Genomic DNA, 20,137 nt, shown 5'->3' with positions numbered 1-20,137 from the left:
TAACAGTTGTGAAAAGGGAAACAAGGAAGGAACATCTTCAGAGTGCAGACTAGTCTTCAGGCAAATACATTCTAGAAAACTGTACATAGGAAATTTGAGTATCTGGACATTTATTCTATTTTTGAAAAAGGCTGTTAGATATTCTAGCATCAGGGGAAAGAGATAGAGTGAGAGCATGTTAACCTGTTTCTGGAAAGGACCGTGGAAACAATTTGCTACCAATAGATGAGGGTGAAATAGCCACTTGGCGCTATCTACACAGAGTGTAGCCCATTGTACAAAACCATTTTGAATTATGTAAGCTATTCCGTAATGGAGCTTATTAGTATGGTGTCTGGGCTTGAGCCCAATCCTTTCTTCTTGTACAGTGAAATCAAGATAATATGGTTTCCCTGTCAATAATGGGTTCTTAAATGGGTTTGAGGTTTTTGAGCACTACCAATACCAACATTGACTTTGGAGGCAATTGCGACAAATGAGAAACTGATAAGTCACAGGAGGGGGGTATAAAAGGCAGGTTGAACAAGGGAGCTTCTACCACTGAGGCAAGATGGCCAAGCTCACCCTCCTCACTGGTAAGCAACCACCGCCACTCTGTGCCCTTGAGCCACTCTCTCCCTCCTGCTTTTCTGCCCCTTTAAAACCTTAGAACTCAACCCAACCCTGAGATGATCGCTTTGGGGAAAGCACAGGGACCCTGTTCCTTCCCTGGTGATAGGTCTCCCACTGCTCTGCGGGCCCCTCCCTTCCCCAAGCCTCAAGGCTCATGGCCCTTTAGTGGTCCTGTGAGCGGAAGTAGAGGGGAGTGGGCTTCTAGGAGAAACCTTAGGACTTTATCGGCCTCAGTAGGTTGGAGGGTACAGAGGTGTTAAAAGGTCTCGAAGAGTGAAGTGTAGGGAACATGCTACTGTGCATGAAGCACTGGGTGGAAAGGCTGCTGTGTCCGCAGACGCATTCCTCCAGCTCATTGTTCTCTCTGTTGCTTTAAGGTCTGCTCCTGGTGCTGACAGCTGAGATAGGTATGTATGCTTCTTGGCAGGGACCCCATATTGTTCCTTTTTCATTTCTTCATCAATTGGAAACTCAGCATGGCCCTCCGTCCTTCTACGTAAAACAAAGACTATTAATTAATTTTTTTTAGAGAGTTGGAAATTCCTTAACCAAGTTAAGGATTGGGATCATTCTAAAACCCCAACGCTAATATTGACTAGACAGTGGTCTCACACATAAATGTTAATAAAAAATAACATGACGAGGCATCTTCATGGTGCTGTCTGCTCTGTTAAAGCATTTTCAAGTCTGTCATCTCAGTGAGTCTATAAAACAACTATTCGCTGAGAGGAGGAAAAGGCATTACACCCATCTCGCAGCCCCGTAAACTAAGGCAGAGAATGACTTATCATATGACTTGTCCCAGGAAATATAGGGAGGTCAGGGCAGAATCTAAACCTGGAGCCAGAACTCTTGACTGTGAGGGGATGGTTTGTTTCCTTCTGAGTGAAGTTATTACTCAGGGAGACAGCTACACATGCTACAAGGACTTATACCATCATCCTATCTGGGTTGTAGTTTCCAAATGAGTAAAATGGGAAGAATAGTAGCACCTACTTCATAGGATTTTGGTGATGATTATTGAATGAATTTAAATAAATTACTGAGGGCAGTGCTTGGTACATAAATGCTAAGTGAGCATTAGTGATTGCTAGTATTAATTAGCATGCTGAAGGGACTAAGATCAATTTAAGTCAGAGTTTACTGCTTTAAGGTTTTATCTCAGCAAAGGGCACTGATTTCTAAGGGTCTTTAATTCTCTCTTGAGGGACAGAGCTACCTCTGACAGATATCTTCAGCCCTAAATTGCCTGCTAATTATGGGGTGGCCACAATACACAGAGATCTCAGGCACATCTCCCCCATCCCCGTGAGATTCATTTGGAGGTCTGTGGTTTCTCAGGCAATCAGAGATGGTGTCATCCCCAGGGAGCTCGCTCTCTCATTGTTTCTCACCTCTTCCTCTGGGGAACAGGTTCTGCCTATCACCTGACATGCTACTTCACCAACTGGGCCCAGTACCGGCCAGGCCTGGGGCGCTTCACGCCCGATGACATCGACCCCTGCCTCTGCACTCACCTGATCTACGCCTTCGCCGGGATGCGCAACAACGAGATCACCACCATCGAATGGAATGACGTGACCCTCTACCAGGCTTTCAATGGCCTGAAAAACAAGTAAGGGATGAAAGGACTGAAGTTTGAAATCTTTTAACCTTTGAGAATAGTTTGGATGAAACCTTGCACAGTAGCCACCAGGCTGAAATTCCAAACAGGCCAACAAGCAGCACACAGATAAACTCCCAGCTTTCTGACAGTTTCCACGACAGGGGTGACCCTCACTTCAGGGCAATGGCTGGCTCTCAGGAGGGGGTCATCCACTGAAGTCTAGCTCAGTTGCCCAGGGAAGTTTAGAAAAGTCCAAGTGCTATGGACTCAACTGGGAACAACCTTCAACTTGGAAGCAACCTGAAGCTGGCACTCATGAGCACACCGTGTCCACCATCTAATGCCACCGCTCCCACAGTTGAGGAGGAATGGATGAGAATGAAGAAACCAGTATGAGAGTTGGCGTGAGACTTCTCCTGGCTTAGCAATCATGAAACCAGGTGATGTTGAAATGATTTCTCTTTCTTTCCATTTGTTCTGACACACTCTTTGCTTCTTTCCCTTCAGAAACAGTCAACTGAAAACGCTCCTGGCCATTGGCGGCTGGAACTTCGGGACTGCCCCGTAAGTTTTGCAAGATGACTTCCTACACCGATGTTATGGCAAGGTGTTGGTACCACAGAGGCAAGCCCTCACCCTGCCCGCTTGGGGTCTCCCGTAGTTTCACTGCCATGGTGTCCACTCCTGAGAACCGCCAGACTTTCATCGCCTCGGTCATCAGATTCCTGCGCCAGTATGACTTTGACGGGCTGGACTTTGACTGGGAGTATCCTGGCTCGCGGGGGAGCCCGCCTCAGGACAAGCACCTCTTCACTGTCCTGGTGCAGGTGAGCTGTGTTCCATGTCATTTTTTAATTCAAATTCATTTTTAAATTCCAGTTTGCATTCGATATCATTTGGTATTAGTTTCTGGAGAGTACACAATCCATTTCATGTGCAAGATCACTGAGGCCGTAGAGAACCCAGCTCCCTGCAACCTCAGTGGGAGAGGAAGGACCTGGATGCCTAGTGCCGTGAGAATGCTGAAGAATGAAACATGGACGATTGATTAAATTTAATTCACAGAATAGTCATGAACGTCAACTTAGAGTTCACGTTCATAGACGTTCTCCTACTCTTGCACAGGAAATGCGTGAAGCTTTTGAGCAGGAGGCCAAGCAGGTCAACAAGCCCAGGCTGATGGTCACTGCCGCGGTCGCTGGTGGCATCTCCAACATCCAGGCTGGCTATGAGATCCCCCAGCTGTCCCAGTGAGTGACCACTTGTCCCCAGCTCCTCTGTGTCACTCGTGTAAGAGATGCTCATCCTTAGTCTGTCTTGCTGTTCAGGGACCTTGTTGAGGAGGCTTTGGGAGGGGTATCTTTGCCTGCAGAGGTGTGGGAGATGACCATCAGAGATGGTTTTACCTGCTTTACCTGGACTGCAGGTACCTGGACTTCATCCATGTCATGACCTATGACCTCCATGGCTCCTGGGAGGGCTACACTGGAGAGAACAGCCCCCTCTACAAATACCCAACCGACACTGGCAGCAACGCCTACCTCAATGTGGTGAGTCCCTACACAGACATATATACAGACCAGATACGGTGTCCTAAATCACATGGGGATTCGGGGACAAAAGGCATCATAAATTTAGTCAGGTTCTCAAATGGAAAATCAAGTTGCTATAATTAATTAACTAGTTCCCATTTACAAAAAAAAATCACCAACTAATTAACACCAAACTGCCAATTTTATTAGGTAGGAAAGAAGATTAATAACAAGTGCTTCTTTAATAAAAGAAAATGAGGCACTACTACTCATATTTTAATAAATTAAAAAATGCTTCTCTGATCTTTCCTGTCTTCCTATTCCCCGGTTGCCTTGTCTAATTCTATTATTCCAATCTTTGCACATGTATGCCATGCAGAATTTCAGCCATTCACCAACAGATCATACCAGGAAAATCATGAGAAAAAATAACTTAGTCCTTCACTCATGGTTTGAATGGGAAAAGTTTACCTAAAGCTTTCATATTGGGGTGTCATTAAAAGAAGTTAGTTGAGATAAGGACAAACCACTTCAGTAGAGGTACATCAGTGATGCTCTAAAGCACTTTGTTCAGCAGGCACAACCATACACAAACACTGGCTAATAACTAATTACCAGGCCATCAGCCTGGTGGGGTCTCTCTCTAACCTGCTGCCATTGCAGGATTACGTCATGAACTACTGGAAGGACAACGGGGCCCCGGCTGAGAAGCTCATCGTTGGATTCCCATCCTATGGACACACCTTCATCCTGAGCAACCCCTCCAACCATGGGATCGGGGCTCCTATCACTGGCCCTGGCCCTGCTGGGCCCTACACCAGGCAGTCTGGGTTCTGGGCCTACTATGAGGTAGGCTCCCGGCAATCTGAGAGAGACAGAGAAAGGTGGCTTTCTCTAGGCCAGGGGTTTAACAATATAAAAGTCCAACACGTCTTGGCTCACTTAACAAGTAGTTGGCTCATTACGGGTGGCAAGATGAGCACTCATGTGGCACGTTAGGCTGGATTCCAAATACAGAGAGAGTAGGAAAAAGAGATACCATCAGCGAGATTACATCAGTGAACTGACACTGCTCCCTGCCTGCCAAGGCATTCTTTCATTTAAGAGCTTCTCCCACATTGAAAATAAATGACCCACATGTAACAAAGGATCAAATCCTAAAGGAACTGAGAAATTTGCTGATAGAGCTCTAGGCCTTCCTTTTCAAGTAGCTTCATGCATCCCTTCTCTATTTCCCTCCCCCATGCCCTTTCCTCCTGCTACATGGACACTTTGCCCACCTCTTGACCTCTCCCTTACCTCCTCTTAGATCTGCCCCTTCCTGAAGAATGGCGCCACTGAAGTGTGGGAGGCTGCTGAGGATGTGCCCTACGCTTACAAAGGCAATGAGTGGCTTGGCTATGACAACACCAAGAGCTTCAAAATCAAGGTGGACTGTGTTCTATGGATTGTTGTTGCCTCTTTGTTCCCATCTGTAGCCCTGGAGCCCCAGGCTGGCCTTGATGTCTGCACTTCATTGGATTTCTCTGTAATTACCACAGGCTGACTGGCTGAAGAAGAACAACTTTGGAGGCGCCATGGTCTGGGCCATCGATCTGGATGACTTCACGGGCACTTTCTGCAACCAGGGCAAATTCCCCCTGACCACCACCCTGAAAGACGCCCTGGGTCTGCAGAGCGAAAGTGAGTTGGACTTGAGACCCTAAGCCTCAAACTTGAGAGACATTTCAAAGCTTTCTTGAAAGTCAAGGAGTCATGGTCCAAGGGATTTGATGACTATTGCTCTATTCATATTTGGTAATGTTTCAATAATGGTGGGGAGAACAAACAGGGTTCTCCACCATTCCTTTATCCATAATTCATTTCACTAGCAAGATTTTAGCATCTATTAGGTATTAGCACTGAGTAGGTATGACAGAGGATCCTGAATACATAAGTCACAACCTCTACTCTATAGAAGCTTACAATCTACTGGGAGAGATACTATTGATGAGATTTCAAAGCTAGATAACAACACAGAAGATATTCTGTGGTGAAATCCCAGAAAAGGGATAAGAAACTTCCTTGTGACGTTATGTCATTAAGGTCTCAATGCATCAGGGGGAACTAGGAAGGAGGAAGAAAAGACAAACTATGCTTTTAAGGATGAAGAGGGAGTTCGTTGATAAGCAAAGGAGAGGGGAGGGCAGGCGTACCAGATCAGGAGACTGAAATATGCACAGACGTGGAAGGAGTAGCTAAGAAGCAAGTCCAGGATATTCGTTCTCATGCATCAGACACACTAACAGAAAGCAGGGGGGCTCAGGATCTGGTTTCTTTCTTTTAGGTTGCAAAGCCCCAGCCCAGCCCATTGCTCCCATCACCGAGGCTCCCAGTACAGGTGGAGGCAGTGGCAGCGGCAGCGGCAGTGGCAGTGGCAGCTCTGGAAGCAGCCCTGGTGGCAGCGGATTCTGTGCCAACAGGGCCAGTGGCCTGTACCCCGACCCCACTGACAAAAACGCCTTCTACAACTGTGTGAACGGACACACCTTCATTCAGCACTGCCAGTCCGGCCTGGTCTTTGATGCCTCCTGCTCCTGCTGCAACTGGTGATGTCTTTGCCAGACACCACGTCCCTCATTCCAGCTCAGAAATTGTTGTACAATAAAGGGTTGAGCATTACTGTGCAGTAGCTTCTACTTCTTTCCTGTAGGGTCTTGAGTGTAGTTAACCCCAGTCTCCCAATGACATCCGATAGCTCCACCAGCCCACCAGCCACGTGGTTTCTATGGTGATCACCCACAGCAGGCACGGCTCTCTCCTGGGTGCTGGGTGGAGGGAGTGGAGGGATTCAAGGAAGATGCCTGGTCCTTTCATTCTCAAAACATGTACTCAGAGGAGGATGGGAGGAGACAAGGATGAAAGAGTCAAATAATAAAGACCCATAAACAAACGTGTCTCTATACATTCCTTTAGAGCAGAGATTTCCAACTGGTGTGCCAAGAATTTTTAAAACATGCAATAGCTGACTCTTTAGGCAGATGCACTGACCTCTTTTCCCTGAGAACATCAAATAAAAAAATGACCACAGACAGCACAACAATAGCCATCCAGTGTGAATGAATCAAAATTATACCTATTTTTTTTTTTTGGTGTTGCAGAATTTTAGTAATTAGTTTATGTGTGCCATGAGACAAAAAAGGTTGAACATTGCGGTTTTAGAGAACTATTTCTAGATGTTCAAGGGATGCGATAGTGAAGATTTGGAGGTAATTTATATGTGAAAATAAGAGAGGAAGTGAGTTTGAGCAGGATTGGGGCGGATTAGGAGGGATAGTGAGATGGAGGAGATGGGGTACTCTGGGAAGGCAATTTAAAGCGAGGAGCCTGGCCCAGGTAAAAGTTGGGAGGTTGTATGTAAATTTCTTGAGCTAAACCCAAACAAATTAAGCTTTATTATTTAAAATAAACTTAAGAATTTAAATCACTTTGATAAATTGGAGGTTGAATTTATCCATCAATGGACACTTAGATTGTTTCCACATCTTGGTTTACAAATATTGCCGCTATGAACAGGGGTGCAGGTGTCTCCTTGACAAAGTGCTTTCATGCCTTTGGAGATATATCTAGAAGTGGACTGTTGGATTATATAGTAGTTTTGTTCTTAATTTTTTGGAGAAGCTCCATATTGTTTTCCATAGTGGCTGCACCAATTTACATTTCTACCAACAGTACACGAGGGTGCCCTTTTCTCCACATCCTTGGCAATACTTACTATCTCTTGCCTTCTCGATGAGAGCCATTCTAACAGGTGTGTGGTGACATGTCACTGTGCTTCTGATACGCATCTTCCTGGTGCTTAGTGATGATAAACATCTTTTCACGCACCTGTTGGCCATTTGGATGTCTTCTTTGGAAAATATTTATTCACTTCCTCTGCCCATTTTTTTTTGTTTTCTAAATCCTCACCCAAGGATATGTTCCCATTGATTTTTAGAGAGAGAGGGAAAGACAAAGAGAAATGTGGATGTGAGGGAAACACATCAACTGGTTGCCTTGTGTGCACGCCCTGACCAGATACGTGCCCTTGACCGGAATCAAACCCGGGACGCTTCAGTCCACAGGCTGACACTCTTTCCACTGAGCCAAACCAGCTGGGGTTGCCCATTTTTTAAATCAAATTGTGGTTGAGGTTTTGTTGTTGTTGTTGTTAATGAGTTGTATGAGTTCTTTATGTGTTTTAGATATTAATCCCTTATCTGATATATGGCATGTAAATATTTTCTCCCATTTTGTTGATTGCTTCTTTTGCTCCATTCCTCTGGCTAAGACTTCCAGTGCTATGTTGAAGAGAGTGGGAAGGGGCATCCTTGACTTATTCCTGATCTTACAGAAAAAAACTTCCATCTTTTCACATAGACTTTTATGTTAGCTCTGAGCTTTTCATACATGGCCAGGGATCTTAGTTTTTAACAACAAATTATAGTCTGGAAAATGTAAGCTACTTTTTAAATTTTGTTCATGTTTACCACCAAAATTATATCATCTTTTTCATTCTCAGCCTTTATCTCTTTTTAAATTTAAATTTCATCTTGGTCAATATAATACATGTATATAATTAAGAAGTCAAAAATACACAGTTCCTTAGAGGGTCAATTTCATCAACTATATTACTTAGTATTAATAAATATTATGTAACCATTAGCCATTATATGTATAAGTGAAAGAATCAATAGCCAGACAAAAATAATTTTTTTATAAATATATTTTTATTGGTTTCAGAGAGGAAGGGAGAGGGAGAGAGATATATAGAAATGTAAATGCTGAGAAAGAATCATTGATTGGTTGCCTCCTACACGCCCCACGCTGGGGATTGAGCCTGCAACCAGGGCATGTGCCCTGACTGGGAATTAAACCGTGACCTCCTGGTTCATAGGTCGATACTCAACTACTGAGCCAGGCTGGTCAGGCCAGACAGAAATAATTTTGTAAATTATAGTAGAAATGCTTTTTTTCCCCAACAAAATTATGTATTTAATTTTATTTGAGTCTAAGATAAGAAAAATAAAACAGGAAGTTTTCTGGTGCCAAATAACTGTGGATTGAGAACCCAATCCAGGTACCTTTTTTTCCTTTCTATTCCCCCAGCCCTGCTCTCTTGGTGACTGTGAAGTCAGATTGCACCCTGTGCTAAGGAATGAGTGGAGAGTAACCTGGGTCGCAGCTATCTCTACCTGGCTGTTGATGGCCTACCCAATCACAGCTGTGTCCATTATTTTCCGGGCTCTGGGCCCTGAACTCTGCCACGTGGGCACTGAGAAGCCATTCTTATCATGGTGCTGGTGCAAACAAAGTGCTCCAACTACTGTATGACCACAAGGATGGGAATTCTTTCCAACACACAAGTGCTCAGATGGCAGGCAAGCTGGAGGGGACTCACCTGGAATGTTTAAGGAGCTATTAAGAAGGGATGCTTTATCTGCAGGTCACTCATATGGCGCCAGGGGTGCCAAATTCAACAGAAAATACTTCACTAAGTTTACACAGCAGCTAGACCTGATAGTCAAATAGGACAAACCTGAGATTACTGCCTTGCTGCTTGTTTTTGCAAGTCCTTGACTTAACCATGATTTGCCACAATTCTGGCTCTTAGTCCCAACATTATTCTCCTGGGTGTCTCAGGAAAAGGCCTATCCCAGTTCAACCTAGACCACCAACCAGCCTACTCAATTAATATAAGGAGGCAGCACAGTGTAAATGTTAGATTTTCATTCTAGAGGCAAATTTTGGCACTGAGTCCTGGATCTGGTGCTTAAGATTTGGTTCATTTTCTCGACTACAAAATTGGGCTGATAGTAAGGATTCTTTTCATAGGTAAATTAAATAATGAGTAGAGCCCCCTGGTGAACATTCATTGTTTTTTGGTCACTCGGCATCCACTCTCCATTCTTTTGAATTTCATTTTGTGACCAGTCCTGATGGAAATGAAAATCCAAGTGCCCTGTCCTTTCCTTCACCAAACTTGTCTGGATTCACAATAAGTCTGCTAAGGTGCTGACATCCCATGATGGGGATGCCCACCATCTGCATTCCAGGTATTGTCACAGGACAATAAGCGGTATAGACAATATGTACTAGAGTCTATAAAGAACTTCAGAGGAAGGAGAGACCATTGAGCTTCAACGAGAGGATCTGAGCTGGGTGTTGAAGAATTGAAACATCAGGGTAGACAGTGAGGAAAAGGGAAGACATTACAGGCAAAGGGTAGAGGGATAGTGAGAACAAATACATGTGATATATTTAGGGATAATGAATTATGTCATTTTGCTGAAGCAGAAATTTATTATAAAACAATGGATAATTTTTGGAAAGGTGGTTTGAAATAAATTTCAAACAAGAAATTCTAGAAATAGTCAAGTTGCAAATATTTCTATCAAAAGAGATTCTCTTCAATATCATCACCATTGTCTCTATCAGCAATATGAAATATGTTTCCACCTCTTCTGGAGGTAATTTGGAACTGTGGAGCCCTAGAGAGCATTCTGTGACCTTTGGAAGGGATATGTAGGGACTCATACATTCCTAGATAAAATTATTGTATAAGAATGACTTAAGGTTGCCCTAGCTCAGTGATGGCGAACTTATGACACGCGTATCAGAGGTGACATGCGAACTCATTTTTTTGGTTGATTTTTCTTTGTTAAGTGGCATTTAAATATATAAAATAAATATCAAAAATATAAGTCTTTGTTTTACTATGGTTGCAAATATCAAAAAATTACATATGTGACACGGCACCAGAGTTAAGTTAGAGTTTTTCAAAATGCTGACACGCCGAGCTCAAAAGGTTCGCCATCACTGCCCTAGCTGGTTTGGCTCAGTGGATAAGAGTGTTGGCCTGCAGACCAAAGGGTCCCGGGTTCAATTCTGGTCAAGGGCACATACCTTGGTTGCAGGCTCCTCCCTGGGCCTGGGCCCTGGTCGGGGTTCATGCAGGAGGCAACCAATCAATGTGTTTCTCTCACATCGATATTTCTCTCTGTCTTTCCCTCTCTCTTCCATTCTCCTTTAGAATCAATAGAAAAATATCCTCAGGTGAGGATTTAAAAAAAAAAAAAGAATGACTTAAGGTCATTCCAGAGTGGGTAGAATATTCAAAAAAGCAGCACCTAAAGTAGAAATGTTCCTTAGGCACTGATTGTACAAATTACATACAAGTAATTCCATTAAAAATTTCAAGAACAGCTAATAACTTCCAAAGTCTTTCATTATTTACTTTCCAATAAACACAAGCTTTGGTGCTAGGCACGAAATGTCCACAACATAAAAACCTAACCGCATGGTGAAACAGATGCTTATCAACCCTGGGAACTGCCAAAAACGCTATTAGGCTGGTGCTTTCCATGGTGATGGTCTCCGCCACCCTGCTGGGAGCCACGGCATGTTCTGTCCTCATGGAGCAAGGAGAGTGGTGGTGGGAGAACGGAGGTTGGAGGTCCACCAAGCAGTGTTTGCAGGAAGGAGGTCTGTTGGTTCCTGATAAGCTATAGGCACACCTGGGTTAAATGTTCTCCATTTGGAAGCCCTCATGATAACCAGCAACTCACATGGCATAAAAAGCCAATCCGGGCCCTTCTAGACCAGTACCGACAGCAGCCATGGCAAAGCTTCTTCTCCTCACAGGTGGGTTTGTAGTCAGATATAGCGCCTGTTCTGCCTCCGCTGATAGCTCTTTTCTTTCTGGATCTGGCAGGTGGGAAGCAGTCTTCACGTTACACCTCAATCCTTTTCCATTCTTTGTTCATCATTTCAAATTTCCCAGAGAATCCTGACATAGACAAGCCAGCCTACCTCTTGTTCTCTTAATTAATTCTGGTAACATTTCCACCTTCGTTAATCCCATGGACCTAAAAGAAAGGCTGTTGTCTTCCAGTGTTTGTCTCGCTCTCTCATTTCTGGCTGGGTCGTTCCTTTCCTCCATTCATCTTCCTGCACCCCCTCTTTTTAATTGGTATTATTTCTATGTATATGCTTGTGTCTTTGGTCTAGCTTTCAGGAGGGAAAAATCAGTAGGAACTGAGACAGTTACACAAGCTATCTTTTTCTAATGTTTTCAGAATTATTTCTCTTTTTTTAAAAAAATATATTTTATTGATTTTTTACAGAGAGGAAGGGAGAGGGATAAAGAGTTAGAAACATCGATGAGAGAGAAACATTGATCAGCTGCCTCCTGCACACTCCCTACAGGGGATGTGCCCACAACCAAAGTACATGCCCTTAACCAGAATCGAACCTGGGACCCTTGAGTCCACAGGCTGAGGCTCTATCCACTGAGCCAAACCAGTTAGGGCAGAATTATTTCTCTTTTATCCCCTAGTTTCCTACTGAGCTGCTGATGTATTCTAAAGAATGTCACTGTTAGAGCTTGGCCAGCATGGCTCGGTTGTTGAGCATTGACCTATGAACCAGGAGGTCACGGTTCGATTCCCAGGCAGGGCACATGCCCAGGTTGCGGGCTTGATCCCCAGTGTGGGGCATGCAGGAGGCAGCTGATCAATGATTCTCTCTCATAACTGATGTTTCTATCTACCCCTCTCTCTTCCTCTCTGAAATCAATAAAAAATATATATTTAAAAAATGTTACTGTTAGAAATTCAGTCATTCAAAGTGGTAGATTCAGTAAAGTGTTTAGAACCAAGTTACATCCATAGTTTATTAGTTGCTCTCAAGCTGTGACATATATATCAGAACCTTTTCTAAATGAAACCTCTAGCTCAATTTATAAAACAATCATATTGCAAGTACTTTGATAGAAGCCAGGGAGAGGGATCTGGAGTCTGGCCTCAGTTTCTCATTCTCTTCTGCAATAAGGGCTCCTAAAAGTTGGTTCAAAAAAAAAATTCCCAGGCTCCAGGAGATACTGAATTCACTGCTTCGGAGAATGCCTTGTCTGTGGAAGGCTGTACACATCCCAGTTCAGGGGGGTGAAGTGTATATGTACGTGTAGTCACTCAACAGAGTGAATTTCAGGTAATTACCGTCAACAGATCTTCCATAGATGGTAGCCTTGAACTCTGCCTTCAGTGACAGTTATCTGACATGGAAGGTGGATGAAGAGAGAGCCGTAGCCATTTCTGACTGAGAGGAGGGAAGGGTAGATCTATTAGTGATTTCACTGAGAAGCCTACTCTTTGGCATGACCCCTAAGTGCCTCTTGGCCTGTAACAACCTCTGACAAATAGGACGCATCCAAGTCCTCAGAATTAGATTCTACAGGATATTTTTTCCCTCTCCCTCTCTCTCTCTCTCTAGGTCTGGCCCTTCTGGTGAATGCTCAGCTAGGTAAGTCCTGGATTTTATCTTTGGCATAATCTTTTCCTGCCATAAACCTCAAATTCTTATCAATTATTCCTATTGCAATTATCTGCTAATATATGGTGATTTTTAAATATTCCAATACTTTTTTCAAAAGTGTATCAAGAGATAAGCCATACTAGGAAAGAGAGCTACGATCTACTTCATAGACGGTGGGGTTTGACATTGGGGAAAATCTAGGGTGTAGGATTCCTGGATTTTATCTTTGGCATATCTTTTCCTGCCATAACCTCAAATTCTATCAATTATTCCCTATTGCAATTATCTGCTAATATATGTGATTTTTAAAATTTGTTCATAGTGTTTTTTTTAAACTATAGTCTGGCCCTCCAACGGTCTGAGGGACAGTGAACTGGACCCCTGTTTAAAAAGTTTGAGGACCCCTGATCTAGGGTTTAGGATTGGCTGCCATGTTGCCTTCGTCAGCATGACCACCTAACAGTTAGAAACGGGTATTCACTGGGCTTCTTAGGACTCCTGGCATCTTTTCTTCAGTGGTTCCATGTTTATACAAGATCTCCATATAAATTCGTCGAAGTTAAAAATAGCCAACCCCCAGTCGCCCACTAGTTCCCAGTCAGAATCCTTGAACTCATCTGTGAGAATGCTCACACACAGGGATGGGGCATCTGAGGCAAAGGGAGGGAAACAAGACCCGTGGCATGTTTCAGTAGCGTCCAAACCAGGCCATTGTCCTTACTCCTTACTGCCCACAGGTTCTGCCTACCAGCTGATATGCTACTTCACCAACTGGGCCCAGTACCGGCCAGGCCTGGGGCGCTTCACGCCCAATGACATCGACCCCTGCCTCTGTACTCACCTGATCTACGCCTTCGCCGGGATGCGCAACAACGAGATCACCACCATCGAATGGAATGATGTGACCCTCTACCAGGCTTTCAATGGCCTGAAAAACAAGTAAGAGAAGAGGGAAATATCTCAGAGTATCTCTCAGTTCAGTACTTCCCAAACATGATGTGCAAGCAAATCATCTGGGGTCTTTCTAAAATGCAGCTCCGATTCAGCGAGTCCGGGTGGGAACCAAGAGTCTGCATTTCCAATAAGCTCCCTGATGCTTCTGGCCCAGGAGCCACACTTTAAGGAGCAGGAATATAGATAACACAGCACATTGCCTCCTCTAGCAGGTATTCGAAACATATCAGTTGCGTTTCTTCCTTTCGTTGTCAATCTTTTTTAAGACCCAGGAAACTGCAAGCCGTCTCAGCTACTTTCAGATCAGGAGGCAGAGGATATAAACGATTAGACATCGTCAAACCCAAGAGAACAGAAGAGTTTGCTGTATTTGAATGGAGTTCTAGTTTGTGTAAAAAATCAAACAAATGAAAACCCTACTGTCTTTTCATTTCTGATTTGTTCGGTTTAGTGATATGTAGGAGAAGCAGCACTCCATTCGGAGTAGCACTGTCCTGGGTGCAGCTGCTCCTGTTAAGTTCTGATCCCTAAGAGATGAACCCTTTGGACCGGTGTTTCTGGAAATGTGGTCCATTTGACTACTTGTCTGGAAATCACCTGGGGCACTTGATAAAAATGCCAACGCTTACCCCAGTCCAACTGCTTCAGAATCTCTGGCAGAAGGGCCATAAACCTGGCATTTCATGGTGCCCTCCCACTCTGACCCTTGCACTTTATTCTTCCATAAACTGACATTTGAGAATTACTATTCCAGAGAAGGTGTGCAATTCTGAGCCACATAGAAGCTGAGAAAGTCACTATGCTCAAGCCACATTTACCATTTCATCTGATGGAATTGAATATGAGCATATTATGCTGACAGGTGGATAGATAAATACTAGTAGATAGATAGGTAGATAGATAGATAGATAGATAGAGCTATAGATATCGATATAAATAGCTACATATAGATATATATTTCAAAAATGTCGCCAATTCATACTTTTTTTTAGACAACCCATTCCCATAATTTAGTTTTCCTCAAAGAGCCCTGAGTAAATTGATGATGATCACAACACAAAGAATTGTTACAAAGAAAGTGTTCAGGAGCAGAGGAAAGTTGTTTTGCAATATAGCATGTCAAGGCAAGGTCAAGGTATAAGACGGGGCCCAATACCAAAGCAATGTTAGTTTCAATAGAGAGGCTCATGGGTTTTGAAGTTTCTCTTTTCTATCCTTCGCTTTACAGGAACAGCCAGCTGAAAACGCTCCTGGCCATCGGCGGCTGGAACTTTGGAACTGCCCCGTGAGTCCCTATGGGAGAGGCCGGGGCTTATTTGCTATTGAAAACAAGGTAGCCCAGTGTGTCCCTTCAGACCTCACAGTCTAAGACAGGGTATTAAGGATGCACAACAAACAAATATGCCGCTTAAATAAATTACTACACCAGAGCCTCAATAATAAATAGGATGCGATTGGTTTTAGACATTTAAATGTGGGTGGGAATTCTGGCATCCTATTCATCAAGGTTTAGTTAATGGGATTGCAAAACAATCTCTTCTTAAAGACTTTCAAGAGCACAGCCCCTGAGAAAAGTGTTGGAGCAATTTTCTCTATTTACCTTCTGGGGGAAGGGAAGGGAAAGGCATGCAAATGAATGAGACTTGGCTGAGGGCAAATGTGCTTGGGGGACTATTTGGAGAGAGAGCACAGTGAGCTGTGAGCATGAGCAGAGGGAGGCAGGTGTTCAAGGCAACCAGCGCAACTTGGCAGAAAGGTCAGAGTTGGATCAATAAAATAGAGGCAACACTGAGGTACCATGGCTGGGCACAGCAGTGATTACACTGTAAGGACAGGAGAAAACCAGGAACGTACTTTCATTTGGGCTGTGGATCCTGGTGAAGAGCTTTGAGGCAAAAATATGGGAGTTTGATATTACGACAAGGTGTTGGGACCACAGAGGCAAGCCCTCACCCTGCCCCCTTGGGGTCTCCCGTAGTTTCACTGCCATGGTGTCCACTCCTGAGAACCGCCAGACTTTCATCGCCTCGGTCATCAGATTCCTGCGCCAGTATGACTTTGACGGGCTGGACTTTGACTGGGAGTATCCTGGCTCTCGGGGGAGCCCGCCTCAGGACAAGCACCTCTTCACTGTCCTGGTGCAGGTGAGCTGTGTTCCATGTCATTTTTTAATTCAAATTTCATTTTTAAATTCCAGTTTGCATTCGATATCATTTGGTATTAGTTTCTGGAGAGCACACAACCCATTTCATGTGCAAGATCACTGAGGCCAACAGAAAACCCAGCTCCCTGCAACCTGAGTGGGAGAGGAAGGACCTGGATGCCTAGTGCCGTGAGAATGCTGAAGGAGGAAAGATGGACGATTGATTAAATTTAATTCACAGAATAGTCATGAACGTCAACTTAGAGTTCACGTTCATAGACGTTCTCCTACTCTTGCACAGGAAATGCGTGAAGCTTTTGAGCAGGAGGCCAAGCAGGTCAACAAGCCCAGGCTGATGGTCACTGCCGCAGTCGCTGGTGGCATCTCCAACATCCAGGCTGGCTATGAGATCCCCCAGCTGTCCCAGTGAGTGACCACATGTCCCCAGCTCCTCTGTGTCACTCATGTAAGAGACGCTCATCCTTAGTCTGTCTTGCTGTTCAGGGACCTTGTTGAGGAGGCTTTGGGAGGGGTATCTTTGCCTGCAGAGGTGTGGGAGATGACCATCAGAGATGATTTTACCTGCTTTACCTGGACTGCAGGTACCTGGACTTCATCCATGTCATGACCTATGACCTCCATGGCTCCTGGGAGGGCTACACTGGAGAGAACAGCCCCCTCTACAAATACCCAACCGACACTGGCAGCAACGCCTACCTCAATGTGGTGAGTCCCTCCCTACACAGACATATATACAGACCAGAGATGGTGTCCTAAATCACATGGGGATTTGGGGACAAACAAACATAGATTCTGCAAATGTCTCACTTGTTATAACTGTCCCCTTAAGTGGCTAATCAAATCTCTTCAACTATAATTCCACCAAAATGTGTTTTCAAATCCTCTGTCATTAAGATCAAACAATTTGCCTGCTAGAACAGGGGTCTAACATAACCAAGCCCCGGGCCATCAGCCTGGTGGGGCCTCTCTCTGACCTGCTGCCATTGCAGGATTACATCATGAACTACTGGAAGGACAACGGGGCCCCAGCTGAGAAGCTCATCGTTGGATTCCCAACCTATGGACACACCTACATCCTGAGCAACCCCTCCAACCATGGGATCGGGGCTCCTATCACTGGCCCTGGCCCTGCTGGGCCCTACACCAGGCAGTCTGGGTTCTGGGGTTACTATGAGGTATGCTCCTAGCAATCTGAGAGAGACAGAGAAAGGCCATAGGTTTAACAATACAAACAATCCAACACATCTTGGCTCAGTTATGTAGTTGGGGCTAAAAGTGGATGCTCCTGGCTATTTATAAGGAAGGCAAGATGAGCACTCATGTTGCACATTAGACTGGATTCCAAATACAGAGAGAGTGGGAAAAAGAGATACCATCAGCGAGATTACATCAGTGAACAGACACTGCTCACTGCCTGCCAAGGCATTCTTTCATTTAAGAGCTTCTCCCACATTGAAAATAAGTTACATGAATAGGACAAAGATTTAGAATCATAAATGAAGTGAGAAATTTGCTGATAGAGCTCTATCCTTTTCAAGTATCTTTCATGTATCTCTTCTCTATTTCCCTCCCCCATGCCCTTTACCCCTGCTACATGGACACTTTGCCCACCTCTTGACCTCTCCCTTACCTCCTCTTAGATCTGTCCCTTCCTGAAGAATGGCGCCACTGAAGTGTGGGAGGCTGCTCAGGATGTCCCCTACGCTTACAAAGGCAACGAGTGGCTTGGCTATGACAACACCAAGAGCTTCAAAATCAAGGTGGACTGTGTTCTATGGATTGTTGTTGCCTCTTTGTTCCCATCTGTAGCCCTGGAGCCCCAGGCTGGCCTTGATGTCTGCACTTCATTGGATTTCTCTGTAATTACCACAGGCTGACTGGCTGAAGAAGAACAACTTTGGAGGCGCCATGATCTGGGCCATCGATCTGGATGACTTCACGGGCACTTTCTGCAACCAGGGCAAATTCCCCCTGACCACCACCCTGAAGGACGCCCTGGGCCTGCAGAGTGGAAGTGAGTGACAGCAGGAGGATGTTCAGGGATCTACAAATGCTCCTTCTCCAACTCAAAAGATAGTTCTCACATCTGCCCATCCCCATTGACCAGGGGGCATTTTCCCATTTCATTTCCCTGCTTTTGAGAGATAGGTGCTAAAGTCTTTCTCTACCCTTGAACTTCCATGACAGAAATGTCGTGCTCTTATGGGAAACCAAGCCTACCTGGGTTGGTTTTCCAGGTCTGCTGAGTCTTAAAGGTATAGCAAAACTTCAAGAAATTAGGCTGACCTTATAACATAAACATTTACTTCTCTATGATCCCTTTATTAAAAGTCTCTTTCAGCCCCTCTGGGGAGATTTAACAAGAAAGCCTTAGTAGTGCTCACATATTTCTAATCTGGAATTCAGGAAAATTATCAACTCCCTGAACTTTTCCCAGATTTTCTCTTAGAGCTTATTTGCTCAGGGCTTATACTCAGACCCTAGACAAGTATTTTTCACATTTGGGCGCTCAGTAAATTTGTTTTAATGATTTTGATATTGTCAGAGAAGTGCGAACTTAATAAACTTAGAAACCAGGCTGGCTTAAAATGACAGCTTTCCCTACTGAGTGTGGAGCTATCCCATAACCCTTTCAGTTGTAAGGATCCAGAGCTAACTGGATCCCAGCTGTAGGGATCCAGAGCTAACTGGATCCAGGCCTCATCCCCAGGTCTACTAGTATCTGCACCTCTAGGCAAAGCTGGGAGCTCCTACCAGTCACTAGTCTGCTCTTGAGCTCCTACCAGTCACTAGTCTGCTCTTGTGTCTTTCCAGGTTGCACCACCCCCTCTGAGCCCATTACACCAACAACTCTTCCTCCCAGCACGGGGAGCGGGAGCGGGAGCGGAAGTGGAAGCGGGAGCGGAAGTGGGGGCACTGGCTTCTGTGCTGACAAAGCCGATGGCCTCTACCCTGTGGCAGACAACCCGAATGCCTTCTGGCACTGCCTGAATGGAATCACGTACCAGCAGAACTGCCAGGCCGGGCTTGTCTTTGACCCCAGCTGTTCTTGCTGCAACTGGCCATAAACCTGACCAGTCTTCAATCCCTAGGGTTCTGAACAGTCGTCTTTCTTTATCTTGCTTCTAACTGGAGTTCTGCAATAAAATCCATCAGTCAAAACACAAGTGGCCTTGGTGTAAGTGATTTGGGTGGAAACCTCTCTAGATGTGAAAATGCAGGCTGTGCAAAATGGAGTGGAGGAGTGGAAGCGGGTGCGTGAGGACGTGGTGGAGATGACCACGCAGTGCTCTATCTGCCTGCGTTGATCGGCATGAAGGCTGGAGGCTGTCAGATGGAAAGGTTTGAAGGTTTGGTGCTGGGATGGGATGTGGACATGACGAAGATCGGTCTGTCACCTAGTGACTGTCCTCAGGAAGGAGCCAAAGTGATTCCGTGCGATTAGAGGGCACAGGCCTGCTTGGCTCACTCAGAGAGCAGAAGACTAGGGTATTCTCTTCACATCTCCTAGGTCCCCAAGCTAGTCCAGCACCTCCTGGATTGGCAGCTTTGGGAAGACCTATGCAGTGGACTCCTTTTGGGGTGTCTGCCCAGCCCATGGGCCAGCAGTGTCTCTTTCTCAGGAGATTGCCCCCCTCCTTGAGCCCATAGTGGTGGTCACCAGCCACTGTGCTTGCACCGCATCATGTCCTCCCCTGGCTTAGCTGGTTGACTGGGGTGGACATCAGACTCCACAGGGCCAATCAGATGATCGCCTCTCGGAATATGCAACAGGGAACAAGGACTGGTTGTTGGTTCCTGAGAGTGTCTGTGCCTGTAATGTGTCAGCTCTGGAGCTGTAGTGAGAGACTGAGAATGGAAAGTTGCCCTGGACACAGAGCAGGAACACTAACGGGGAACTACAGAGGAAAGGCACCATGGAGAAAGGACATTTAG

At 45.0% G+C, this 20,137-nt stretch overlaps 1 protein-coding gene across 3 annotated transcripts; it reads left to right on the top strand.

Annotated features, from left to right (window-relative positions):
* The first annotated feature begins 957 nt into the window (after nucleotides 1–957).
* Nucleotides 958–19,365, top strand: CHIA (chitinase, acidic). Of its 3 annotated transcripts, XM_006092543.2 has the most exons (11): nucleotides 11,388–11,412; nucleotides 13,042–13,071; nucleotides 13,821–14,022; nucleotides 15,266–15,322; nucleotides 16,016–16,181; nucleotides 16,482–16,606; nucleotides 16,783–16,906; nucleotides 17,191–17,376; nucleotides 17,842–17,961; nucleotides 18,074–18,215; nucleotides 19,016–19,269. In XM_006092543.2, the coding sequence occupies exons 1-11, from the start codon at nucleotides 11,388–11,390 to the stop codon at nucleotides 19,267–19,269; spliced, it is 1,431 nt and encodes a 476-aa protein (XP_006092605.1). The 3 variants fall into 3 exon arrangements, with proteins under 3 accessions (XP_023612889.1, XP_023612890.1, XP_006092605.1); XM_023757121.1 differs by lacking the exons at nucleotides 11,388–11,412; nucleotides 13,042–13,071; nucleotides 13,821–14,022; ... (6 more) ...; nucleotides 18,074–18,215; nucleotides 19,016–19,269 and adding exons at nucleotides 958–1,019; nucleotides 2,026–2,227; nucleotides 2,726–2,782; ... (5 more) ...; nucleotides 5,292–5,433; nucleotides 6,077–6,370; XM_023757122.1 differs by lacking the exons at nucleotides 11,388–11,412; nucleotides 13,042–13,071; nucleotides 13,821–14,022; nucleotides 15,266–15,322; nucleotides 16,016–16,181 and adding an exon at nucleotides 2,733–2,782 and having other exon boundaries at nucleotides 19,016–19,365.
* Nucleotides 19,366–20,137: the final 772 nt, after the last annotated feature.

The sequence above is a fragment of the Myotis lucifugus genome, unplaced genomic scaffold, assembly GCF_000147115.1.
Source record: "Myotis lucifugus unplaced genomic scaffold, Myoluc2.0 scaffold_101, whole genome shotgun sequence".
In the NCBI taxonomy this organism is placed as follows: domain Eukaryota; kingdom Metazoa; phylum Chordata; class Mammalia; order Chiroptera; family Vespertilionidae; genus Myotis; species Myotis lucifugus.
The sequence above is the reverse complement of the archived record's forward strand: the minus strand, read 5'-3'. Positions and strand labels throughout refer to the sequence as shown.